General features: G+C 40.5%; 1 protein-coding gene across 1 annotated transcript in view; it reads right to left on the reverse strand.

Moving 5' to 3' along the window:
- The window catches only part of Tafa4 (TAFA chemokine like family member 4), a 160,529-nt gene that overhangs the window by 13,333 nt on the left and 119,235 nt on the right, over positions 1 to 27,961 (reverse strand). The window contains exons 2-3 of the mRNA XM_052172887.1: positions 20,936 to 21,091; positions 2,654 to 2,782 (exon numbers count right to left, since the gene is read on the reverse strand). Coding sequence (XP_052028847.1) covers positions 2,654 to 2,782; positions 20,936 to 21,091 — 285 coding nt within the window. The remainder of the gene's footprint in view (positions 1 to 2,653; positions 2,783 to 20,935; positions 21,092 to 27,961) is intronic.

Raw genomic sequence — 27,961 nt, forward strand, 5'->3', positions numbered from 1 at the left:
AGAGAGAGAGAGAGAGAGAGAGAGAGAGAGAGAGAGAGAGACTTTACCAAGTGAACTACTCAAACACATTCTTTTTCCAGAATTCACTTGGCTTCCACTCAATCTTGTTTTACATTTATATATAAAAATCAATACAAATTTAATCTTCTAAAATGTTATCTCTTAGTCTACAAGAAATACAATGAAAGTTTATTTTAATCACTGATAGATGTAAGATTATTTTTTAACCTCATAGGAGACTTCAATTTTTTTTTTCATTTAGAAGGTACTTATGGGAACATCTGAAAGGAGTCAGAAGCAAGATGCAGAATTTGCTTAGCAAGTACAATGGTTTTAGGTGATTGGGAGTTTATTAGGAGTGGCCCACTGGGAATGGTGGGGTGTGGGAGAGTTAACTCTACAGATTTTCTCTAACCTGGGTGTAAAAGGAGAGTTGTAAGTTGGTGTCTTTAGAGGATTAACTCCCACACATATCTAAATCTGTACATGCTAAAAACTTACCTAGATTGGTATACTACTTGCATATAATATATGCAGATTTTTTACTTTAAATTATCTCTAGATTGCGTATAATGACTACAGCACAAATGCAACAGAAATTATTTTTGTATGTGTGAGGACATTTTTTCCTACATGTATGTCTGAGCACAGACTGCTCATACACTGCACATAGGTCTGTCTAGTGGCTATGGAGGCCAGAAGAGGCACTAGATCCCCTGGGAATGGAGTTGCACCAGGTTGTAAGCCACCATTTGGGTGCTGAGAACTGAAACGAAGTCTTCTACAAAAGCAGCAAGTGGGTGCTCTTAACTGCTAAGACATGCCTCAAGCCAGAAATGGGCTTTATTATTATTATGATTTAGGGAATAATGACAAAACAAAACAAACAAAATCTATGCATGTTTAGCTGCGATGTAATTACCTTTTAATATTTTAGCCTGTGATTGATGGAATCCTCACAAATCCTGTCAATACAGAGGTTATTGTCATCCCAACATCAATAGCAAAGACAAGCTATGTTCTAATGGGAAATGAAGTTGAATGGATATTCATTGCAGCCCATCTAACTCCAGTGGTATTCAAGAAATAGCTACGGAGACACAGCTGCATCTTGGCCTTCAAACATAAGCAAACACAGACAAATGCCTAAATTTACAGATCTCACAATAGACAGGGAGCAATGGGTAGGAAAATGAGTAGTAGAGGAATACAGCTATCATGGGAAATGCAAGCCTAGAAGACACTCAGAGGCACCAAGTTCAGCTGCAACCAGCATGGATTCCTGGGAGAATAATAGTTGGTGAGAAAGGAAGGGAGAAAAATACATTATATAAGAGGGAAGAGGTACCTCGAAAGCAGCAGGACAGGACCCAATAGGAGGCCAGGGGGGTTGGAGCAGAAAGAGGAAGGGCTATCTTCCAGAGTTATCTATGAAGAACCTGCGTAGTGACTGAAGGTGCCCAAAGGTGTTAGGATGTCCTGCTTTGCCATATTTATAATAGCCAGAAGCTAGAAAGAACCGAGATGTCCCTCAATGGAGGAATGGATACAGAAAATGTAGTATATTTTCACAGTGGAATACTACTCAGCAATGAAAAACAATGAATTCATGAAATTCTTAGGCAAACGGCTGGATCTGGAAAATATCATCCCAAGTGAGGTAACCCAATCACAAAAGAACACACATGGAATGCAGTCACTGATAAGGGCATATTAGCCCAGAAGCTCTGAATTCTCAAGACACAATTCACATATCAAATGAGTTCCAAGAAGAAGGAAGGAGAGGGCTCTGGTCCTGGAAAGGCTTGATGCAGCATTGTAGGGGATTTCCAGGACAGAGAAGTAGGAGGGGGTTGATCAGAGAATGGGCGGAAGGAAGAGGGCTTATGGGAGTTTGGGGTAGGGGGAACCGGGGAAAGGGAAAATTATTTGGAATGTAAACAAAGAATATAGAAAATAAAAATTTTTTTTTAAAAAAAAGGATGTCCTGCTTTAGAAGAATGACATCTCACAAATACTGTAACAGCCATTGTATGGTGTCTCTACTGGAAGAAAGCCAATAGTCATCTAGATGTGATGATGGATTGGGAGCTGGCAAAGCAGCCATGGAAGGATTTGGTAGTAAAACTTTCTAAGATCCAGCTACTTGAGCAGACATGAGGAATCAACTAAGTTTGTTTTCTCACAGAAGAACTGAATAGCTTGTGTTTTCCATCAGGAAAAAAATCAGAATGGGAACCACCAGGGAGAAGGTAAGGGAGCCTTGAGTAAAATAATCTCAACCAGCCAGTCTCCAATCTCTACAGCAGAGTAAATCATCTGGAGGTGGACTCTCGCTTTGATGCACTGCTCTGTCGACTCTGAAACCTTCTCTCTAAATTGGGCTCATGAAGGAGCAGAAGTGAATTTAGGGGCCTGGTCTAAAAATCACCCACCAAATCACTGCCCTGACACACACAGGGGGGCTGGCAAATTCACTTTCCTGAAAGACTAAAGGCACAGCATTGCACAGTCCAGACTGGTTTATCAACATAAAACAATGTTGCTCTCCTGCTGGTGAGATCCAGGCACAGCAGGAGCCCCCCCCCCCCCCCCCCCCCCGGAGTGAACAGCTAGGCTGTGGTTGTGAATTCCAGCTGCCTTTTGTGCATACTTGCCTTGGTGGTTTTGACTTTATTGCCACTGCTACAGGACCAACCCGAGGCATCTGGAAGCACTTTACAGTCCTCTCCTTCCAAACAAGGATCCATGTGGCACCACCACTTCTCAATCACAATGGAAGCTGGAAAACAAAGGTTACATTGTGTTTGAGACATACTTACTTCCTCCAAGTGTGGTGGCAAAGCATAATACAGATTAACAGACTGACACAAACTTGGCTGACTGGAATGATTGCATAGGTGTATTTAAAGAATCTAGTGGGGGGGGGGGGTGAGGAAGACCCAGCTGTTAAGAATATTAGCTGCTCTTCCAGAAGTCCTGAGTTCAATTCCCACCAATCACATGGTAGCTCACAACCATCTATAATGGAGTCTGATGCCCTCTTCTGGCATGCAGGTGTACATGCAGGTAAAGTTCTCAGATACATATATGAATCTAGTTGTCCCTCTACATACTCTGGAAAATGCATTTTGGGGGTTGGCTATCAGATTCTAATAGAGTTGATAAGAGCCAATGCTTTCCAGGGTCTCTGCCCTGATTTGAGTCTCAACATGTTGTTTTCTCTGTTATTTTAAAGACCTTGGGCTTGCCATCTGATTTCTCTTAGCATTAGTTCCTCCAAAGAGGCAGAGTTTAAAAAACACTTGCCCAGTGACACAAAAGGATACAGTGGGTTCAGGAGAAGAAACACTGGGCCAGGCTTTTGTTCCAGGAAATTCTGGGTACTGTGATGGCCAACTTCTTTGACTGCAAGCTCCAGGGGCAAATGCTGATGCTGCAGTGTTAGTCTTGGCTATGAACAAAGAGCATCTACACTAAAAGTTAAACCTTCCTTCTTGTATGCTGATATCTCTGTAGGCCATCACAGTGAATAGCTGAATGGTGAGGCACAATTTGTCATATAGTGAAAGCAAACTAAGGGTGACAAGACTCAGCCTTGCCTCACAGCCCATATATGATTATTCTGGAATGTTTAGTTCACCTACGAGTCACCCATCTCTCAACATCTGTGAACACACAGAAGTCTGCTGATAAAACTGTGTCACGCTCATGAAGCAAAACGCAGCACAGTAGGTCTCTGGAACTGAACACAGACAGAAGACTCTCCATCATATGGGATGGCTAGTCCCACAAGTTTACAGAGTTGCTGAATTGTAGGGGCGAATTCAGACTATGAGATAGTACAGAACTGAGCTGAGGCAGGGGTGGTAGCAAGTCAAGAAAAACTGGCTCTGTTTTCTTGTTGAAACCACAATACTTACATAGGAAACATCCCCAAGTAGGTGCTTCAATCCCCCCCCACACACACACTTTAGATAATAAGTAATTGTATTCCATGTTTCTGAGCTGTAGAAATGTATGGCCCATAGATTTCTTTTGTGTTTTAAAATGAGGACTTCAATAGATTGTCATCAGGGTAAAGATGACAATTTGCTATGTGTGTACAATGTGTGATGACTTCTAGAATCAAGTAAGTTAGCTCATTTGTAGTCACTCATCACTTACTGTTAGATTCCTGAAACCTAAGCGCCTTGTAACTGAAAACCTGTACCCTTTTGACAACAGCACCATCCTACCAAGCATCCAGCTCTAGAAACCACAATTCTTCTCTGGACTACCAGGAATTCTATGTTTTGAAAATCGTGTATACAGGAGATTATGGGGACCTTTGACCCTTTGATTCCTAGATTGGTCCATTAGCATAACATAAAGACCTCCTGTTTCATGCATATTTTCAGACACCAGGATCTCTCTGTATGAACAAATACTGGTCTAGCCCATATTTTCTTTCTCTCTCCATCAGTGAAGTTACTGGGTTGTTTCCAGTTCCCAGCTGCTTCAGTGAAAGCAGCAGTGTAGGGTGGCACACAGATGCTACTGGTCTTGAAGATGGGGATGTGGCTCACAACATGGGCTGACCTTGTGCAACATTCCAAGCTGGACCCCCAGCACCATACACAAAGGGAGGACCAATTTGATGTCCTGTGGATTACCTAGGACGAGGATTACTATATATGTAAACATATTCTCTGAGGAGTTTCTATGTTGTTATCCATGATGCCAGTACCAATTCACATTCCTGGCAACAAAACACGAGTTCCCCTTGCCTACATCTCAATATCCCCTTGTGGTTTTGATAACAGTCATTCTAATAAGTGTGAATTATTACAGTGAGGTAGAACACTGCTTCCAATATCTGTTTGATAACTGTCTTCCCTGAGAAAAGCAGCTATTCAAGACTTTTGTTATTTTTTAATGGGGTTCTTTTCTGGTTTAAGAATACTGTGGAGAAAGTAGACCATTTCACTGAACAGAAGAACTGAAGATGTTGCATAAGCTCAAATCCCATGAATCATGAATCTCAGAATTAAGAATGGTAGAAGGGGCCCAACTCCCTGCCCACCTCTACCTGCTCACCTATGCAACCATGACACCCCACTGAGAGGACCATGACAATCAATCCTGTAGGGAAAACACCTGGAGTCCTTCTCCATGCAAACAGAACATCACTAACATCTCAAACTGAGCCAACATAAAACATCTACCCCTAAATCCCATACTACTCCTCAATGTTTATATAAAGTCCCTGTCCACGTGGAATAGAGTACACCAAGGATCGTCTGAAAGTGTTTGTTTTACTGAGCTGTAACCCTTGGGGAAGAGTTCTTTCTCCAGAAGCTTTCATCACTGGACCTGAGACCTGCCTGGCTGATCAGGATCATGCCACAGCCATAGCCCATGACCCAGAACCCTGTCTGCCTACCCTGCCCAGGTGCCCCATCTTCCTGCCCTGCTCAGGGCAGGATCCTTGAGAACCTTATCGCTTCCCTTCCTGAGACCCATGGAACCTATTTGTCCCTGTTCCACAAGGACAAAAGAATACTAAGTTCTTCAAGCCCCTATGTATTGTATCTGAACCCCTTAGAGAAATCTGGAAAGAGGGCTCGGCAGGTAAAAGGACACACTCTTCCAGAGGACTATTCTTCAGTTCTCATTACCCATTACCCATGCACCACCAGTAAATCCACTTGCAAGAGTTTGATGCCTATTTCTAGCCTCCATGGGCACTTACACACACACACACACACACACACATACACACATATGCTCATGCACATTGACACGCACATGTACACACAGGCACATAGCCACAGAGAGAGAAAACAAGAGGAGGAGGGAGAGAGGTTGAGGGGAGTATCGTTACAAAAAGAAATGTCTACAAATAAGTTCTCGCACTCTCTGGGCTGCCCTTTCTTTCCCATTCATCCCTGCCTTTGCAGAGCTTTTGTTAGCTGCACATTCACTCATTTGGATTTCATGTGTTTTGGTTTCATAACTAAAACTCCATTGCCAGTTTCAAGTTTTGTTCCTGACTTCATTTCTCGGTTTGGTAGTTCCTGGCGTCACGGTAGTCTATGCGTTCTGGTTTATCGTGTGTATAGAGTGAGACGCCGTTGGGCTTTGCAGCTCTCCACTGTTTCCAGTACCACTACAGAGGCAGTGACCTCGTCTTCAGTGACTATCCCCAGTGCCTTGATCGCACCAGTGTAAGTTTGGTGCTGGGCTTTCTATCTTGTTCCGCTGTCCTGTGTGTCTACTTTTTTGGCACACCTATACTGTTCTGTGATGACTATGGCTTCCGGAATATCCATGGATCAGGAAGTGTGACATCTCTGTCCTTCTTACTATAAACTCTTGATTTATTTGAGTTCCTTGTGACATCATATAAGTTCTAATGTATTTTTTTCCATTTCTGTGAAAATGCCACTTGGGTTTTTGACAGGGATCTTCAGGTCATTTTGGACATTTGGCAATACTATTCACTTCTATGCTGTATAATTTCCTTCCGTCACATCAGATAACTTTTAGTATGCTTATCTTTTGCCTCATTGGTTAAATTTTTTTCCTCAGCATTTTGTCTCTGTCACACTATCATAAATGGGATCTTTTCAAAATTCTTTGTTACTACATGAAAATGCAAGTCCCTTTTCTCCAATGCAGTTTTTAAATTTCCTGTCTGCCAACTTTAGTAAATTCAACTTTTTTCAGACTTCTCCAAAGAACTGAAGCAGAAAGACCGCCACAAACACATTTTGAGAAGCCAGCATTAGCCTCCTTCCAAAGTCAGGTCAGAAGTCAGCAAGAAAATAAAACCGCAGGCCAAAATATTTCATATTGCAAAATGAATGCAAAACCCCTTAGAAAAAACTAGGAAACCAAATTGAACAGGATGTCGGAGAGATCACACAGCTCGATCAGGTGAGAGTTGCCTTTCAAGGGTGAATATGATTAAATATTAATCAGTGTGATCCACTACATTCAGAAAATACATGATAAAAATCATATGATCACTTTGGTAGGTCTCTTTAACGATAGTAACTGTCAACAAATTAGGTAAAGAAGGAATGCATCACCACAGGAAGAAAGCCATAAATGCCAAGCCATAGCCTGTGTTGTAATTCAGACTAAAAATGTTGAATGCCTCTTAAAAGAACAGAAGAAAGGTGCCCCACTTTCGCTCCTTCTAATAGGCACAGAAATGGGGCATAAGAAAGCAAGAAAGGGCATCCAAGACAGACGGGGCAGTTAAATTGGCTCTACATGGCATTATACAGAGAAAGCAGGACAGGCTCTCAATGTTATAAGACCATCGATGAGAAGTAAACAAAAATATAAAGTCCATGCTCCATTGATGCTGAGGGCAACGTTTCTCATTGAGTGCCAGGCTCCTGCTAATTGCTTATCCTATCTTACCTCATACAAAATTTCCTCCAAAACTGAGGTTGATATTTTTTTTCTCTTAGCTTGAAAACTCTGAGGTCCAGAGGTACTAAGAGACTAGGGTCTAACATGCAGTCTAATATCAGAGGCCATGTGATGACCCTTAAATATGTACCTCTTCCTTTACCTCTTCTTTTTCCTTAGGTAGCCACTGTTCCTGGGCCATCAGCTGATGGCTCCAATCAACACCAATAGCACTTGAGTCAAGTAGATTTGTGATCTAGGTTAACCATTCCCTATTTAAATCCGTGTGTGCCAAAGCAGAGGATGGTATCTTGTTGCATGAGTTATTTATTATGTCAGAGAGACAGCTGCTTAACTGGGGTAGATAGACATGAAGCTTAAGAAAGTTTTTTTTTTCAGCTCCAAATATCATAATGATCTCACCCTGCAACTGCAGGGAACTTTTGTCATTTCAAAGCACTTTTACCCATGGTCCCTCTTCTGATTGTCCCTGAAACTGCCAAGTCACAGCAAAAGGCATATGGAAATAGAAATAAAAACCAGTTTTCTAAGTTGGTCAATTAAGGTTGAAGAAACCAGACCATGTTGCACTGACTCTACATAGCAGTCTTCCAGAATGTGCTATAATGCATTTATAATTTTAATTGTAGCAGTTTTGGGGGATGGATGAAATGACTATATACATGTATAATCAAACAAAGAAGTTTGTACATTTATACATATAATCAAATGTTTTCAACTCCTTATGTATTTTAAATGTTTTCATGAGTCTGCACCAGGTCTTCTGTAAAAGGATTATAGCTATTAGCATAGTATTTTTATGGGGCTCCTGACAGTAAGAACAAGTGGGTCATTGACTCTTGTGCCTACTCTTGAGACTCTTTCCTTCCTATTGGGTTGCCATAACCAACTTCAAAATGATAGTCTTTTGCTTCATTTATTTTACTTAATTTTGTCATGTCTGGCAATTATCTCTTAAAAGCCTGTTCTTTTCTAATGACAGACAAAGAGTATGGCTGGAGAGGAAGGAAGGGAGGGAGAAACTCAGAGGAGTTGAGGGAGAGAGGGAAAAGCTATAATCAGTATTTCTTATATAAGAAAAGAATATTTTTCATAAAAGGAAAGATGAAGAAAAGGGTTTTAACATAAACAGTATTTCAATGAATGAGTACTACAGCAATCAAACCAAGGTCCTTCAAATCCTATGCCTTTATCATTACTCGGGATATGAAGCCCTCAGACTCTTCTCCTGTAGTAAATAGTACTTCAGATTAGGAAGAACCAAGTTGGCATGATGTCTCATCAGATAAAAGTGCTTTCTACATGAGCCAGACACCTTAAGTTCAATTCCTGGAAATCACAATGGAAGAAAAAAGAATAGAATCTTGAAAATTATCCTCTGGACAGAAGCCTAGCATAGAAGAGGCTTCACCTAGCAAATTATTTTCTTCTGTTTTCCATACTATAACCAGGAGTAGGATATGTGGATCAAAAGGGAGACTTATTTCGGCTATTTTAGGAGCTTCAAAACTGTATCCTATAGTAACTGCATTCATTCACATTCCACTGCATCACAAGTTTTGGGGGTTTTCTATATATATCTTTACCAGCTTGACTTTTTAAATTTTGGGATGGTATACATTCTAGCTGGAGTACAATAGTATCTCCATATAGTTCTGATTTGCATGTTTCCCAAAAGCTAATGATGCTAAGCATTTTTTCATGTGTTTGTTGGTCACTTGTATTCTTCATTGAGTATTATAATCATTCAGATCATTTCACCATGTTTTAATTCCACTGCTGCTTCTTGGGGGCTTTCGTTTTCAGTTCTTCCTAGATTCTGTAAGAACACCTATCAGATGTAGAGCCGGCAAAAGATTCCCTGCTGGTCTGTATGCTGTCTCCACTCCCTTTGCCACTCCATCATGTGTGTGTCTGTTACCTGTGCTTTGAGAATGCTATCCAGAAAACCTCTGTCTGTACTAAGGTCTTCAAGTGTTACCTGTATATTTCTTTTGGTGGTTTCTGAAATCTGGGTCTTATGGGTAAAATCTTGGCTCCATTAAGAGCTGACCTTTTAAGCCGGGTGGTGGTGGTACATACCTTTAATCCTAGCACTTGGGAGGCAGAGGCAGGTGGATTTCTGAGTTCGAGGACAGTCTGGTCTACAGAGTGAGTTCTAGGACAGCCAGGGCTACACAGAGAAACCCTGTCTCTAAAAAAAAACAAACAAAAAAACAAAAACAAAAAACAAAAAAAGGGTTGACCTTTTAAACATTTATTATCATGGGTATGATGAGTTGTGCATGTCATGCCATGTGTGTGGATTTCAGAGGCCAGTTTTTGTATTTGGTTCTCTCTCCCCCGGCCCCCTTTACGTGGGTTCTGGGGATTGAACTGAGGTTGTCAGGGTTGTGCGGCCAACCTCTTCATACACAGAGCCATCCCATGGATCCTGTGGAGTTTTCTTTTCTTTTTTCTTTTTCTTTTTGTTTTTAATAGTTTCTTTTTAATAAAAAGGTTACATTTGAATACTCTGCATGTATACATTCAATACATTCTTCTATTCTATAAATATACTTTATAAAGACTTAGATAAAAGAAAATATAATACCGAGTTCTTATGGCTTTCTTTAACCAGTTTTCCTTTGTTTGCTTAAAAAGTGATACTTGATAAAATAACAAGCCACTCCGGAATTTTAAATTGCTGCATTTGCAAAAACAAAAATTCTGTTAATACCTAACAGGAGAACACAGTAAGGGGCCCCTGGTAATAGATTATCTGGATGGAGTTTCTGTGTGAAAGACCTAGCAGCAAATGTTCTAGAAGTGAGGAGAGAGCAGGGGGACAGAACGGAAAGAGAGTGCCAGCTTTGAATGTCTTTCTGTGCTGAGGATTGCCTATGAACCTCCCAGCAGAGCCTGGAACCGAAGGACGGCAGACCTCACAGGGAGACAAGCACTGAGAAAGCAGAGCTTCTAGAACAGCTGGAGCCCAGCTCTGAGCTAAAGCAAAGACCCAGAAGTTAGATTCTATTAAAATAACTGTCAATGGCATCTGCCCACTTTCCTGGGCCATTTCTCCACAGGAGAGTGCCTTGTGGGAGGTATGTCCGCCCCTCCTGCTACTGAACATCACAATGTACTCTAAATGAGAAGATGCCTTGTTGCATCTATTTTTAAAATAAAATTCTTTTAAAAGCCGTATGCCTTCCCGGTTTAGGAAAACACATAATACCCTCATCTTCAAGTTGCAATTACTTTTCAGTTTTACACAGAAAGGAAAAAAAAATATCAAGATAGTGGCGCCCCCTGGTTTTTGATGATAGTTAGTACATTGTATAGTGTTTTCTAGATCTAAGTTTCAAGAGACTACATTAGCTGTCTTGCTCTGTCACAAATAACAGCTTACTTCTCAAGAGCTGGTCTCTCATTTATGGACTTTATTTATATACGTAGAGTTAAAAAAGACAGAAAAGCCTTGTTTTTGAACTAATGTTTTATTTATTCTTTAAGAATTTTATACCAAGTATTTTAGTCATGTTCCTCTACCTCCACCCAGATCCTCCCACCTATCCTGACATATTCAACTTCAAAGTCTCTCTTTCGCCTTTAAAAACCATCATGTCCAAGTTGTGTTGACTACTCCAGGATGTGAGTAATAAATATCAGAGTGTGGTAAATATATCAGGAGTCAAACTATTGAAGTCTTTCCCAGTAAGCAAGTGCTAAGACCTCCAGCTAGGTGTCAGACTCCATGCCCACCTCTATTCCCCCATGTTGGGATTTTATCTGGGTTGAGTTTGTGTAGCTCTTGGTTATGTTGTCTCTGTGAGTGGACATGTGCAACTGTGCCTGGGAAATACTGTTTCCTTGAATTCATCCACCACTTCTGGCTCCTACAGTCTGTCTACCTCCTCTGCCACAGATCCCTGAGCCCTGGAAGACTGTGATATAGATATCCAGTTGAGGACTTAGTACCAGAAGCAAGTGCCCAGTCTCTTATTCTCCTCATGTGGACCAGTTGTCGGTCTCGGTGCTAACCACCATCTACTGTAGGGAGCAGCTTCTCTGGTAAGGGTTCAGCGATGCACGCATCTATGAGTATATCAATAAATCATTATCACTATGTTCATTTAACAGAATAACAGTAGTAGAGTTTCCCCCAGGGTCCATGATCTTTATAGCCATGGGTTCTTGGCCTCCTTGACAGTGTCAGGTATAGATCCCACCATATGGACAGGCTTTAAATCCAATCTAGAAGCGATCAGATTACTCCCATGACATGCACAGGTGGGCACATCTTGCCAAGCTATTTATTCTAGTAGCTTGTGAGATCCAGGCCTGGGTGAAATGCTGATTACTCTCCTCCTCAAGCAGCACACATAGCACCTTCCAGCATTATGCACAATAAGCAGTGGGGATGAAGTTTCTAGTTGACCACCAGCCAGATTTCTCCATGTGCTTTGTATGATTCTACTATAAAGTGCCTTCTACAACAAGGGCATGCTGTCCAGTTCTTCTGGGTAACCAGTGGCAGTGATAATAGCCTAAAATGTGCTCTGTAACTTCAGAGTATGGATGAGGAGATTTTGAAATATCTTCTTAGAATATACATCTTTGACGCTCTGCACTGAGATTTTAACATGTTAAAATCTGTACTTATTGCTGCTGTTTCAACACAATCAATGTTCTTTGCAAGTGATGCCATCGATTCCATGGTTTTTTATTCGATATATTTTTTTATTGACATTTCAAATGATTTCCCCCTTTCTAAACCCCCACTCCCCAAAAGTCCCATCAGCCCCCTTCCCTCCCCCTGTTTTCCCACTCAACCCTTCCCACTTCCCTGTTCTGGTTTTGCCCTATACTGCTTCACTAAGTCTTTCTAGAACAAGGGGCCACTCCTCCACTCTTCTTGTACCTCATTTGATGTGTGGATTATGTTTTGGGTATTACAGCTTTCTAGGTTAATATCCACTTATTAGTGAGTGCATACCATGATTCATCTTTTGAGACTGGGTTACCTCACTTAGTATGATGTTCTCCAGCTCCATCCATTTGCCTAAAAATTTCATGAATTCATTGTTTCTAATGGCTGAATAGTACTCCATTGTGTATATATACCACATTTTTTGCATCCACTCTTCTGTTGAGAGATACCTGGATTCTTTCCAGCTTCTGGCAATTATAAATAGGGCTGCTATGAACATAGTGGAACATGTACCCTTATTACATGCTGGGGAATCTTCTGGGTATATGCCCAGGAGTGGTATAGCAGGATCTACTGGAAGTGAGGTGCCCAGTTTTCTGAGGAACCGCCAGACTGATTTCCAGAGTGATTGTACCAATTTGCAACCCCACCAGCAGTGGAGGAGTGTTCCTCTTTCTCCACGCCCTTGCCAACATCTGGTATCTCCTGAATGTTTAATCTTAGCCATTCTGACTGGTGTAAGGTGAAATCTCAGGGTTGTTTTGATTTGCATTTCCCTGATGACTAATGAAGTTGAACATTTTTTAAGATGCTTCTCTGCCATCTGAAGTTCTTCAGGTGAAAATTCTTTGTTTAACTCTGTACTCCATTTTTTAATAGGGTTATTTGGTTTTCTGGAGTCTAACTTCTTGAGTTCTTTATATATATATATTGGACATTAGCCTTCTATCTGATGTAGTGTTGGTGAAGATCTTTTCCCAATTTGTTGGTTGCTGATTTCTCCTTTTGATGGTGTCCTTTGCCTTACAGAAACTTTGTAATTTTATGAGGTCCTATTTGTCAATTCTTGATCTTAGAGCATACGCTATTGGTATTCTATTCAGAAACTTTCTCCCTGTACCGATGTCCTAAAGGGTCTTCCCCAGTTTCTTTTCTATTAGCTTCAGAGTGTCTGGCTTTATGTGGAGGTCCTTGATCCATTTGGAGTTGAGCTTAGTACAAGGAGACAAGGATGGATCAATTCCCATTCTTCTGCATGCTGACCTCCAGTTGAACCAGCACCACTTGTTGAAAATGCTATCTTTTTTCCATTGGATGTTTTCAGCCCCTTTGTTGAGGATCAAGTGGCCATAGGTGTGTGGGTTCATTTCTGGATCTTCAATCCTGTTCCATTGATCTGCCTGCCTATCACTGTACCAATACCATGCAGTTTTTAACCCTATTGCTCTATAGTATTGCTTGAGGTCAGGGATACTGATACCCCCAGAATTTCTTTTATTGTTGAGAATAGTTTTAGCTATCCTGGGTTTTTTGTTATTCCAGATGAATTTGAGAATTGCTTTTTCTAACTCTGAAGAATTGAGTTGGGATTTTGATGGGTATTGCATTGAATCTGTATATTGCTTTTGGCAAAATGGCCATTTTAACTATATCAATCCTGCTGATCCATGAGCATGGGAGGTTTTTCCATTTTTTGAGGTCTTCTTCCATTTCCTTCTTCATAGTCTTGAAGTTCTTGTCATACAGAACTTTCACATGTTTGGTAAGAGTCACCCCAAGGTACTTTATACTGTTTGTGGCTATTGTGAAGGGGGTCATTTCCCTAATTTCTTTCTCAGCCTGCTTATCCTTTGAGTATAGGAAGGCTACTAATTTGCTTGAGTTGATTTTATAACCAGTCACTTTGCTGAAGTTGTTTATCAGCTGTAGGAGTTCTCTAGTGGAGTTTTTTGGGTCACTTAGGTAGACTATCATATCATCTGCAAATAATGATAGTTTGACTTCTTCCTTTCCAATTTGTATCCCTTTGACCTCCTTATGTTGTCTAATTGCCCGAGATAGTACCTCAAGTACAATATTGAAAAGATAAGGAGAAAGGGGGCAGCCCTGTCTAGTCCCTGATTTTAGTGGGATTGCTTCAAGTTTTTCTCCATTTAGTTTGATGCTGGCTACCGGTTTGCTGTATATTGCTTTTACTATGTTTAGGTATGGGCCTTGAATTCCTGTTCTTTACAAGACTTTAAGCATGAAAGGATGCCAAATTTTGTCAAATGCTTTTTCAGCATCCAATGAAATGACCATGTGGTGTTTTTCTTTGAGTTTGTTTATGTAGTGGATTGCATTGATGGATTTCCATTTATTGAACCAACCCTGCATCCCCGGGATAAAGCGTACTTAATCATGGTGGATGATCGTTTTTATGTGTTCTTGGATTTGGTTGGCAAGAATTTTATTGAATATTTTTGCATCGATGTTCATAAGGGAAATTGGTCTGAAGTTCTCTTTCTTTGTTGGATCTTTGTGTGGTTTTGGTATCAGCATAATTGTGGCTTCATGGAAGGAATTGGGTAGTGTTCCTTCTGTTTCTATTTTGTGGAATAGTTTGAAGAGTATTGGTGTTAGGTCTTCTTTGAAGGTCTGAGAACAATCCGCCTAACCACTGTAAAGAGCCAAAGTACCTTATAGAAATTGTATTTGCTTATTTTCCTATGCATACAGCAATGTTATTGCACAGGTTCACAGAGCCCTAATGAGCTGCTATGTAAGTCCATGATGGCCCCATTTAATTTTTTTATTTTTAATGATCTGAGTGGTTCCTCTTGCCAAACACAGATTCAGAAATACATGTGTGAATATTGGAGACTTCCAAGTCAGGGTTTCTCAGCCTTGGCACTATTACTGTTCAGGGCCAGGAAATTCTTTTTTTTTTTTTTTTTTTTTTTTTTTTTGCAATCGATGCTATGCACTATAAACTGTTTGGCACCCTCTACATAATAGATATCCAATATATGCTTTCCCAAGTCTACCCAATGTCTGTCCCCATGGGACATAAAAATCCATATTTCTCATCCAAAGGTGTTTAAGAATGTGGGTAAACAATTAAAAATGGGAGGCTGTACTAATTTATTGGATCTGTTCAAAGCTTTGGTTAGTGGAAAGAATCTTAATCCACAATAGAAGACATGTCAACACTATTCCATGTCTTCCTTCCCCTGCTATGGACAATGTTGCACTTCTATAATTTGTATTTACTCCCTTACTCTCATTCACAGAAACACAAACCCAGGGCTCACTGTGTCACCTGGGCCGAGAAGGGAAGCTTGGAAATGCAGGGACCACACTTTGCCCTTTCAGGGGTCCCAGGATATGCTATAGAAACTTGGCTCACAACCAAGAAAAGTTGATCTTTTCCACTGGCATTGAATCTGCTTCTTCCATGCTCCTAAAATGTGAAAGTCTAGAAGCAGTGAAATCCTATCCCCAATATCTAGAACATTGTGTTCTTCCAGGTTGTGGACACCCAGGTTTGCCCATCCACTCACATACCCTTGGTGTTCTTTCCCTCCTCCATCTTTTTGCTTTCTACCTAGTCAGTTCAGACTCCTAGCTTTTCATGGGGTCCATCCTGACACTGTTCTGCCATAAAATTCTGCAATTATGAGAGTATATCTTTCTCTCTTTCCTTGTGTACTATGAGCTCCTTGGAAATGGAGTCCACAGTCATGCTATCCCGAGTATACAGAGTAAGGCCACAGTATCATTGTGCCAAGTTAAAGTTTGATGAATGACCCAAGAGCTTCAAGAGGCATGGCCTGGCAACCCCAAGGTGCTTGTGTGAAGTAAACTTCAGTACCACTATCCTGGCTGCCCATGACAGGAACTCAGTGGCAAGGAGAATAAACCTGATTGAAACAGCAAGCCCAGTGTGGACAGAGAGCCTGTCTCGTCAGACAGTTCCCCGGGGCCTGTTGGGTCAAATAGTAACTCCCTTCTCGAGTGCAAACACTCTGCAACAAGACAGAAAGGTAGAAAAATTGGAGCTTTAAAAACACCTTTAAAAGTAACTGTCTTCAATCCCAATGCTTTTGACTTATTAATCTGTTTTAAATCCGAGATGTACAAAGCATTCATTTTGACAAAATAAATAAAACTTTCTTGTAGTACACATTTATCTCGCTTTATCATAAAGCCAGTCAGCATTATCTCTATAGGGCTGTGGTATGATGAATGTGTAGAATAGTGTTCCCATCACAAAATGGCCTTGTGTGTGCCGGTCCAGATCTTAAATAAAGAACTCCTACCCACAGAACAACTGCCAGTTTCAGGCCACAAGGTGCCATGGCTCAAAATAACTCCCCTTCCTCCTTCCAAATCCCCACTGTGTATTGAAAATGAATTTAAATAATTCAGAGCTAATCGTAATTTAAAAACTTGGGTGATTGGGTAAAAATATCTAAGTTTTGTATTTAACTAATGAAGGCTAAGCTTTTACAGAGAAGCACTGAAAGCACCAGATAAGTATCTGTGGTGTGGATTAACAATAATGCAAAAGGATATTCCAATTTCTATGTCAACATTAATTAGTGCCCGGCTCCAACATTTCTGTGCCTTTGTTTTAATTTAAATGTAAATTTGAGCAAATTTTATATTTTATTTCCTCTCTACTCTTATTTACAAATAAGATAAGAAGGACATCGCAGCAGAAAATGAGTCTTCCCACATGCCAATTACCATGATGCTGCATAATTATTATGGGATAAAGATTAAGCAGGTAAAGCTTAAAAGCCCTAATGGAAACATTCAGATGGTCAGATGGATAGGAAACAGATGCTCATCGAACTAAAGCTTAAAGCCTCTATGCTCCCTCAGTGACTTTGATCCAATAGATATTTGTTGAATGTGGCCATTTACCTCGGAATGCTAGGTGTGCAGAGACAGAGCAAGAGGACAGTATCTGTGTTCTTTCAGGATGCTGCTCGGTAGTCTTTAGCTAAAATGTTACATTGAAGTTGCATATTACATAAATCTAAAAGCATACTGTCTAATATGAAGCTTTGTCCCAGACATGCCCATTTCCAGCACCCTCCCCACGTGTGGGTCATCCCCGCTCCTTAGAGACAGACCATTTGCATCAACACAGAAGGTCCTGCTCAACAGAATGTCATAGAATATAGTCAATTGCCAAATAATTTAGTGGCTGTCATCACTCTCTAGTCCTAAAATGTTTGAAAGATCAGTTATGTGGCTGGCCTGAGACTGTGTTAGATTTCCCATGCATACAACCAAAATGCTCATGAATGAAGGAATAGCTAAGTTAAAGCCAATCCTTTCCATGGAATTCTCTGGAATACGTAAAAAGCCAAGCTAAATCAATACATATAAGCACACAGATACCAATGATCCAATACTGTTGGAAGAAACTAGGTGGACCTAAGAAAAAAAATTAAACAAAACACTCGCTGATACTGTAATCTAGACCAAAGACTATAGCCTATCTCCAAAATTTATAGATGCACCAAAAAATACACTGACTAAATATTAAAATTACTCCAAGGGTGAAATCCAAAGATGGGGTTTAGGTATTCATATATCTGGGGTAGTCATATACTTTCTTTGTGGGTGAGATGATGTAGGGTGTTCGTATATTTCCTTTACCAAGATGATGGTGACAACAGGAATCATCATGTCAGTAGTTTTCAAGTGCCATCAAAAGTGCTGAATACTGCAAAACATTACATATAAAACTTCTTATCCAAAGATGCTAGGCTAGACAGGATGTAAAAATAGTCCATATTATGATTCACTGCTTCCTTTAGAAGAAGTTTCAAGCCCACAGAGACAAAGGTAGCTGTTATCTTCAACAATTAGGATGAGTCAGTTCTCTGTCAAGCTAAAACTAGTTTGTGACCAGCCTGAGCAGTAAAGTGAAAAATATTGTTTTCAAACCATCAGGAGGGTATGCACATAGCAGGGTTTTACAGAAAAAAAGATGGTATGGAGAAAAACAAAACCATATAGATATGTAAAGTAGAGAGGAATTTACTAAGTCAGCCTTGCATCCTGGGGCCAAGGACAATGATCCTGGAGGAGAAATAGATGAAAATCAGTATGTTCTGGATTGGCTAAGGCAGAGGGAACTGAAACGCAGTAAGATCTCAGAAGCTTTCTTGAGCATGAAACATAATTCGAAGCTCAGCTTACAGACTGGTTGCTTAAGTGTAGTTTTAGCATGGCAGTCACAGGTCCACTCTGTTTTACAGAAGATCTATTCTGAGTGTCGGGTGGAAACAGAAGATGAAGAATTGGGAGTTTGGTAAAATGTACATTGGGCCCTAGAGTATAGAATTAGCAAGCGTGGGATGGGAAAAAGTGAATCCATGTGAAGGACAGAAAAGAGAGGAAACACACAGGACTTGGAATAGTTCAGGGAAACGATATATGCTTTCTATACTCCTGACTGAGAATAGAGGAACTTAGTGCATTTATAAGTTTTAATATGTTTGTTAATGCTTTGAAAATATTTTATAATACATTTTGATTATATTCACTAACAGTCCACACTGTTACTGTCCCAGGTTCATCCCCAACCTTCCTAACTCTGTATCCACTTGTTACTTAAACTCACTGATTCTCACTTGTACTACCCACATACACTCTCAGCCTGAGGCCATCCACTGGAACACAGTGGACCAACCACCCAGCCACTCCTTTTGAAAACTTTCTCTCCCTCCCCAAGGAAGCCATCAACCGTCAAGAGCTCCTCTCCTCGGGTAAAGGTAGGGGTTCCTACTAAGTCCATATTTGAATGTTGACTGGCTTGATCCTGTCCAGACAACTATAGTTGCTGTGGTTTGAATGCAAAGGTCCTGTCACATGCAGAAGGCACTCTTTGACTCCTTCCTCCCTGACCTCTGGCTCGCACAACCTTTCCATTTCCTCTGTCACACTGTTCCCTGAGCCTTGGGGCAGGTATGGGGGGGATTTCCTCTGACTGACCCGAGTGCAATGTCTGACTCTCTATATTAAGTACTGTCTACTGTGAAGTGTCTGCCTGGTTTTGTTCTTTAAATGTTAAAGATTCTTATCTCCTTTTTACTGGTTTGCAATCCTTTGTCAATAAGTGGGCAGCAACAAGGCTCCTTGATGTAACATGAGGTCATTCACCATGTTACATGCCATATTACGTGCCATAGGATGAGAAAATTCGCTTCCCACACTACAGAAACCATACGATCTATGATTCTCTCAGGATGCACATGAAGTGAGTCTGTCAGGTAATAGACAAGGTATGTGCCCTTTTCATCTTAATTTTGCAATACAGTTGGACCCCATGGTTTCTGGTAAGGAACTATCGAGAGGAAAGTTTCCCTTTGTACTTTTCCCTTTTAAATGTGACTGATAAGTGCAACATGCAACAGTGACCACACAGTGCATGAAGGTAAGGATGTCTCTGTGTTTGAGGCTGAGGAGTGGAGTCAGTTATTTATGTTGACTGTCCAATAAGATCTGATTGGCATTAAGAATCTGATTGTTAGAGTCTTCACTTCTGACTCTTTAACATGCATCTAAAGGGTTCCTGAGCTTGTGGTGGCCAAACTCATGGAGCCTCCAGACAACTCTGGGAGGGAGTACCATATAGCTCTTCCTCTGGGAAAATAAATGTGTGTCCAATAAGGTGTCTGCTACAAGAGCCCTGGGACTCAGAATAAATCCCAGGCCTCCACCTACAACCCTCAATGGTCATTCCTCTTACAAACATGTTCTCTCTCACACAAGCTACACAGTAGTCCTATCTACTATGGGACTTGAAAACAATCAGTGAATCATGATCCCAAACTATTGTCAGGAAATTTACTCCAAAGGTAATTTATAACTGTTTCTTAAAAGTAGGGCTGGAAAAGTGGCTCACTGGTTAAAAGTACTTGCTGATCTTGTAAAGAGGACCTAAGTTCAGTTCCAAGTACCCATGAAACTCTATGAGAGTTCTAGTGCCCTCTTCTGGCCTCTACTGGCACCACATGCACATAGAATACATGCATACATGCCAGCAAAACACTCATGCAATTACAATTTTAAAAAGTAAAATTTTTTAAAACATTAAAACAAGGAATGAAAAGCTACTAGTAACAAGGGGGATATTACTATATACCACTAAACAGGAAATAAAATAACACACTGCTAGTTCTAAGTATAGTCACCTCTCAATATACATTGACAAAACATCCTTGGACTTAATTGGTCACAGACAGAACACATCTGTATTTATAACATACAGACTTTCTGTCTCCATAAAAATAAGAAATCACTGCTTATATAGTGTTTATTATACTGTAGTATCTCAGGAATTATAAGAGATGACTTCAAGTATACAAGAGGATACATACGGGTGATCAACACAATCCATCACTTTTCAATAAGGCTTTTGATCCTCCATGAATATTTAGGTATTCATAGAGAATCCCAGAACCAATTCCTTAAGAATAGTAGGAAACTTATATATGCAAGAGGAAGAAGAGAGACTCTGAAGAAAGAGGTGCTAGGTCTGCATGGTATTTGGAATGGGATGAGCAAAGAGGCTTTAAAGCATGGGCGCACACGCATACACACACACACACGCACATGCACACACACACAGAGTGCCCTTGAGAGAGATTATTAAAGACCTGCCCTATTCATCAAAGATTCATACAAGATTTTGAAACTTGTATTTCTGTTAAGTTTTGGACAGTTAGGTACCTCAAAGCATCCTAGATGTCTACAGATTGATTTTTAGCCCTTTCAAGATGCTAGAGAGATTGACCAGAAAGACCTTACCTTCAACACAAGAAGGCTGGGCCCGAGTTGTGCCGGCCACCTGGCCTGGGAAGCAGGAACATTTGACCGTCTGAGAGCGCTCCTCTATGCGGTTCTTATTGCAGCAGCGGTGTACGGCGACCACCTCACAAGTACCTTGCTTGATCAGGTGGTGACCTGGGAGGTAATGAGAGAGCACACAGACCAGGTGCTGTTAGAGTAGAACAAAATGACCAAGAACTTAGTGACACCGTGACTACTGTATTGTTCTCACATGCTGTGCTGTTCCCACCCAACGTGTTATGCATATATATCTAGATAATGTTTCCCTTTGATGATATTTCAAAGTAATATAAAATTAGTAAGAAAAATGATGGATCCTCCAGAATCTTAGCTCCAAAATCCTTGTGGTTATTTTACATTCATGACATGGCCCCAGAGACGTTACTGTCATTAAGGTTGCTGATTGGTTGATTTTAGAGGAGCATATCTTAGCTTATGTAGATAGAAACAATCGAATCTCATGAGTACTTAAAAGCTGAAAGACTGAAATCATACCTGGGGTCAAGGACTATTGCTAACTTACAGATGGAGGCAGCAACATGTGGATGAACAAGAGGCATCCTTCTTATCAAACATGAATTCAACCAAGAACCTGAAAGAGTCTGAAGCCAAGGCTATATAAAGGACGGCAGCCCTGTTGATATCTTGACTGTTGACATCTCAGTCATGAGACCCTTGGGAGATAATCAGCCCAGTCCAGACTTCTCATCTTCTAGGATGAGATACTGATTTGCTGGTAATAAATTAGAACAACAATAGGAAACTCAGATTTACCAGTTTACATTTGACCACATTTGACCATACGTCGTTCATGACCTGTCTCACTGATACTCATCCATGCCTTAAGACATCAGTGCATATGTCCTAAAAAATAGGCATCCTTGTATAATTAGTGAGATTAGCTTCTGATTAATGCTGCCATTTAATATCTATATATACAGATAGTATATATGTATATATACAGCAATTCCCTATGTCTCCCCTGCCCAGATTCTGCTAAGGAAGCATACCATGCCTCGTGCTCCCTTGTACATGCCATTAGCTCCCTTTAATCAGAACCTGTTCCTCAAACAATCTTTTTTGACCTTAACATGGTTAAAAGAACACATGGCAGTCACTTTATAAAGTTCTCTCCTTTTGTTTTGTTGTTGTTGGTGGTGGTGGTGGTGGTGGTGTGTGTGTGGGTGTGTGTGTGTGTGTGTGTGTGTGTGTGATTCTTTCCCTCGATAAGATTTGGGTGATTCATTTTTAGCCAAGAACCCTGGCAGCAACTTTGTATTCTCCTACCAGGAATCACATGATGCCCTATTACTCCATTCTTGCAATGTTGGTTTTAATCACCTGGTATCTCTTGGGTTTCTCTGTTGTGAAATTCTATTTTCTCTAATAACTTAATATACATTTTGAGAAGAGAAATATTGAAGCTATGTACATCTTATTGTCAACCCCCAATCCTCTCATTTTAGAACCCATTGATGATTTATACCTGAATCAATCATTAATTTGATAGTTAAAAGACTATCAGTATTCGAGATCTGCAGAGAAGGACACTCTTCCCACTTGACTGCTGTATTGTTTTGACATGGATTTCTATTTTCTTAAGCAATTTTCTAAGCTTGTGGCCCACAACTACATTCTGGGCATACCATTCTCCGCATCTCTCCTCATTTCTCTAGCCTTGATGACTTTTAAGAACTGGTCAAACTTAAAAACCATGATGTTCATATGTAGGCTTAGTCATTACTCCACTGGAATGATCTGGACTCTGTTCATGTGCATATGTACAGAGACATGGCATGAGTCTAGGCAGAAATCAAGTTCTAGTTAAGTGTCACAAGTTCATGCTACTCCCTCCCATACTTGTCTCTCCACTACTAACAACGATCCTGACTCCCATAGTCCATAGACACCAGGATAGAATGGATACCAGGCTTGTTTTCAATACCAGTAGTGTACAGCAGAAATAGTACCAGGGCATGTCAAGGTAAGGAAGCTTCCATTCCTGGTGATCGCATCCCTCACTTGGGGATAGCTGTGGTATAAGCAAATAAATTCTATGGCCAAGAACTATATGAATGAGCCTGCAAAGCTAAGCTGTTCTAGTCACCCCTACCCCAGAAGGAGCTGGTCTGTGTGACTATGGTATACCATACAGAGCTAAAGATTGTCATTCATTATTTTTCTGATGAAATAAATGTAACTGAACTTGGAGATATTACAGCCTGATCACCAAATGTAACCACATTCAAGATTAGGGATTCCACACAGATATTGGGCAAGGGCATCAACATTCTAACCGCGGAAAAAGCAGTACGCCTTACTGGATTATTAAATGATCCTACAGAGTCCATAATGAAGGCAACTCTATGCTTCATTTAGAAACTGAAAGAAATATGCTTTAATAACTTCTTGGAAAAGTTAACAAGTAATTTCGACCTTTAGTAATAACATGGTCTGCTTGGTGCTCTGTTGCTATTTGGATAACTACACACAAACACAAATGCATTATCTTCTAGTCAAACTTAGAATTGTTCCAGGCCTCTCAGAATGATCATTTATCCTGATCCAGGCTTACATTTACTTATACAAACCAATCTATTGGGCTTCCTTGGTTTTAAGACTTACTATATTATCTTCTAACCTAAAAGAAAATAGCACAGCAAATAACATCCTACAATAATAAGTGACACTATTTAAAATCCTTAGGAGTACCCATATCAGACTATGTCTGAGAAGTCGATGACATCTCAGATTTGATTAAATATGGCAAGCACTGCTGTAAATATTTTATAAATATCCTGTGTGAGCTAATAAAAATGCTGGGAGATAGGAATTGTTCTTCGTCCAGTTATATTTCTTAACAAACTATATAAAAATTGTTTCACCCAAAGGTCACATAAAGACATGACTTGCATTTGAATCTCACTGCTTCACAGTCTGTATAGGATGGAAGAAAATGATGCCCCTGCCTCAACCATTCACGCAGCATATGTCAGCATCCTACCAAAACTTATTTTCCTACTTGAACATAGTGTTTGTGTGACTATAGATACAAATGGGTTCTGGAAATATGTGTCATGGTGACACTAGACCTTGATCTCTGGTTAATTTGTTTTATTCCTCTCAAGTCTCCCAGTTCAGAAGATAACACACCTGAGCAAGTATCAGCCAAAGAATCCAGCATGGACCGTGCCCAGAATTTACTAATTGTGGTTATTTACCCACTTCGTTTGAAGAAAGGTCTCCAGAGAAGTAGGACAGAAAGGATGTACGCAGGGAAAAGAGGCACACTCCCTACAAATGACCAGCCAAACACTCAGCCAAAAACAATGCTTCAGTTCCAGACCAAGGACAGAAAAAGATACCCAGGCACAAAGGCAAATCAGTAAGGATTTTTGTTTTTAAAGATTGGCCTTTTAATTCTCTTTGAGCCTTCAGTGAGTTGGCTGAGGCCTGTACACACTGCAAAAGAGGAACGAGTTAGATGATAAACTCAAATAAACATGTTCACCAACTCCCCAGGAGTAAGGCTGGACCAAGTGTCCCAGCATCCCTTGGAGAAGTCAGGTTAGCACAGAGAACTCACCACCACAAATGTCATAAGACTCTGTATGATATACAGTGTTGTTTGATGGAGGGAAACATGGTCACTGACACAAACCTGTGGCTTTCACAGTAAACTTACCTCTAAAATGCACAGGACTAATGTCTGATATGTAACCCTAATAGCAAGGCTGTATCAAGCAAGCTTGCTTCCAGCACAGAGAAGGTTCCTTCTTCAATAAGAGGCATATTCTCATGGAAGAGGTCTCAGTCAATGTTAAGAATGGCAGGGTTGCCAATGGAGGAGTTGGAGGGTAGACTGGTGGAGCTGAAGGGGTTTGTAGCCCCATAGGAAGAACAACGATGTTGGGCAACCAGATGCTCCAGGGCTCCTAGGGACTAAGCCATCAACCAAGGGGTACACATGGTTCCAGCCAAAAGAGTGGCAAAAAAATGCCTTGTTGGGCATCAGTGGGAGGAGAGGTCCTTTGTCCTATGAAGGCTCAATAGATGGCCCAGTGTGGGGAAATCGAGGGGGGAAGGATAGGTGGGAGTGGGTTGGGTGGAGGGGCATATTCTTGGAGGCAGGGGTAGGAGGATGGATTGGGGGTTTTCTGGGAGGGGAGAAACCAGGAAAGGGATAACATTTGAAATGTAAATGAAGAATATATTCAATAAAAAACAGAACAAAAAAGAATGTAGTGATAAGTGACTGGCTATACATGCAACATCTCAGGTGATTTAAGGGTTTGAGCATAGGTTGGGGAAGAGAAGACCAAGTAATCCTAAAGTAGGGATATTTCCTGGAGGGACTCTGGATAAAAATAAAATAAGCTCAACCCCCTTGACCCTGCCTGTGGAACTTTGTCAGTTGCTAGGCTGTTCCCTTTGTGCTTTGTCTGCATGGGCAGAGGTATGGGCATATATAGATGTATTCATTTCTTTTCATTTTACCCATACCTATGTGCACTATACAGTGATTAGCCAGACTAACAGGTGGTTCTCGATGCTCTCTAAGACATGTTATTAAAGTGGGGAAACTTGAAACTGTTGAGTAATTCTTTTCCATACCTCTGAAGGCACATTCAAGGTTTGCATATTTTCTTTTCAAAAGAGAAGACTTAAGATATTGGCAGAACTGTAAAATGCAAGAAGCCTCTTCCCTCGCTCACCAGAATAGTTAATGTGCACAACACTATTAAAGGGGTTATGATAATCCTTGCAATAAAAATTGATTGCTTCAGGATTGCTATGGAGGGTGGATTAACTCCATCTGAAGAGTAAATAGCTTAAACACATATCAGGGCTTTTTATTGTTATTAAATATGCCTTTAAGAAAATTTTCAAACAATAGGGAAAATACTCATTTGTCCCAGGCAAGCAAGGCTGATCTGCTGTGAAATAGATAAACTACAAAGCCACACACACACAGAACTTCAGTTTAACTGTTGAAAGCCAGAACAGAGGGAGGACTTGGACTGGGATGGCTTCCTCATGCTGCTGTTTCCATAACACCCTTTCCTGTGGAATCATCTCTCCTCTTCCTCATGCCCACTGCTCAAAAATACACCCTCAAAAGAAGTCACATGCTCCAGCCATCCACTCAGAAGACACCGCTCAAACCTGGTCTTCTATCTGGCATTTCTCTCCGTGGATGAGAACAAGAAGAGAGGAGACAAACACAAGATTTCAGCACATGAAATCCCAGGAAAGAGGCAGAGGATCATCAATGCCTATGGCAAAAACATGGCCAGTATCTCCATGTAGTTCCCTTATGTTTATTCTAACCCAATCCCAAAGTAATGTTTATGCAAAAAAGCACACATCCCAGTGCAGAAGCAAACACTCTAATCATTATTAGCTGGATTTGACCAATACCTAAGCGAGACAACGTCTACTGAGTCCCTCCAAGTTCGATACCAGCTCTTTTTTTTTTCTTGCTTGCTTGACGGTACCTGAGGTTTGAGAAGTGAGAAGGTAATGTAGATGTCCCATTTATAGCTGAGAACTCCAGAGTGTATTCTCTACACTCTGACCAGTTGTGAGTTTCTATGTGAACAAAGAGTTATAGGTGAAACTATTGGCTAAGTGTTACAACATGAAGAGTTGTGAAATTAACAGGTACACTTCCATGGTGCAAATCATGAACTTCTTTTTTTTTTCCCAGTTATAGAGAAATATTTATTTATAGTGGAAAATATCAATTCTTTTTTTTATTCAATATATTTTTTATTTACATTTCAAATGATTTCCCCTTTTCTAGCCCCCGACTCCCCGAAAGTCCCGCAAGCCCCCTTCTCTCCCCCTGTCCTCCCACCCACCCCTTCCCAGTTCCCCGTTCTGGTTTTGCCGAATATTGCTTCACTGAGTCTTTCCAGAATAAGGGGCCACTCTTCCTTTCTTCTTGTACCTCATTTGATGTGTGGATTATGTTTTGGGTATTCCAGGTTTCTAGGTTAATATCCACTTATTAGTGAGTGCATACCATGATTCACCTTTTGAGTGAATACTACCTCACTTAGTATGATATTCTCTAGCTCCATCCATTTGCCTAAGAATTTCATGAATTCATTGTTTCTAATGGCTGAATAGTACTCCATTGTGTAGATATACCACATTTTTTTGCGTCCACTCTTCTGTTGAGGGATACCTGGGTTCTTTCCAGCATCTGGCAATTATAAATAGGGCTGCTATGAACATAGTAGAGCATGTATCCTTATTAAATGGTGGGGAATCCTCTGGGTATATGCCCAGGAGTGGTATAGCAGGATCTTCTGGAAGTGAGGTGCCCAGTTTTCGGAGGAACCGCCAGACTGATTTCCAGAGTGTTTGTACCAATTTGCAACCCCACCAGCAGTGGAGGAGTGTTCCTCCAAATGCAAATGCCTTACAAAGCCCTAGGTACAAATGGACATATCCTCATCTCAGTAACAAGGGAAAGAGGTGGGGACTTACAGAATTAGAAAAGCTGAGATACACAATAGCAGCTCCCAGATTTAGTGATTAGGCCTCTTAGAACACACGTGTATGTAGTAAATTATTTATATATGGTTGAAATTATTTAATGAGCATGAGACACTTTAGTCACTCTCATTTCTCTTTTTAACTATATTTATTTAATAAAAAACTTTTAGAATGTCCTGTGTGGTAGGCACATGAAAATAAAGCATCAAAATAACAAAAAAGGTTATGATTATTGCTTTTAATTCTCTTTGAGCCTTCAGTGATTTGACTGAGGCCTGTACACACTGCAAAAGAGGAATGAGTTAGATGATAAACTCGAATAAACATGCGGACCTTTTTGTATTTTAATGATGAAGAAAGCATAAAAAAAGGGAAGAAAGACAATTTAAAATAGGAAGGGCTTAACAAGTTGGCATCTGAGTGTTAAGTGAGAAATTAAGGCAGTTAAGAAGTCTTTCACTTCGAGAGAAGCTGTGG

Source organism: Apodemus sylvaticus, chromosome 2, assembly GCF_947179515.1.
Source record: "Apodemus sylvaticus chromosome 2, mApoSyl1.1, whole genome shotgun sequence".
Classification (NCBI taxonomy): Eukaryota; Metazoa; Chordata; class Mammalia; order Rodentia; family Muridae; genus Apodemus; species Apodemus sylvaticus.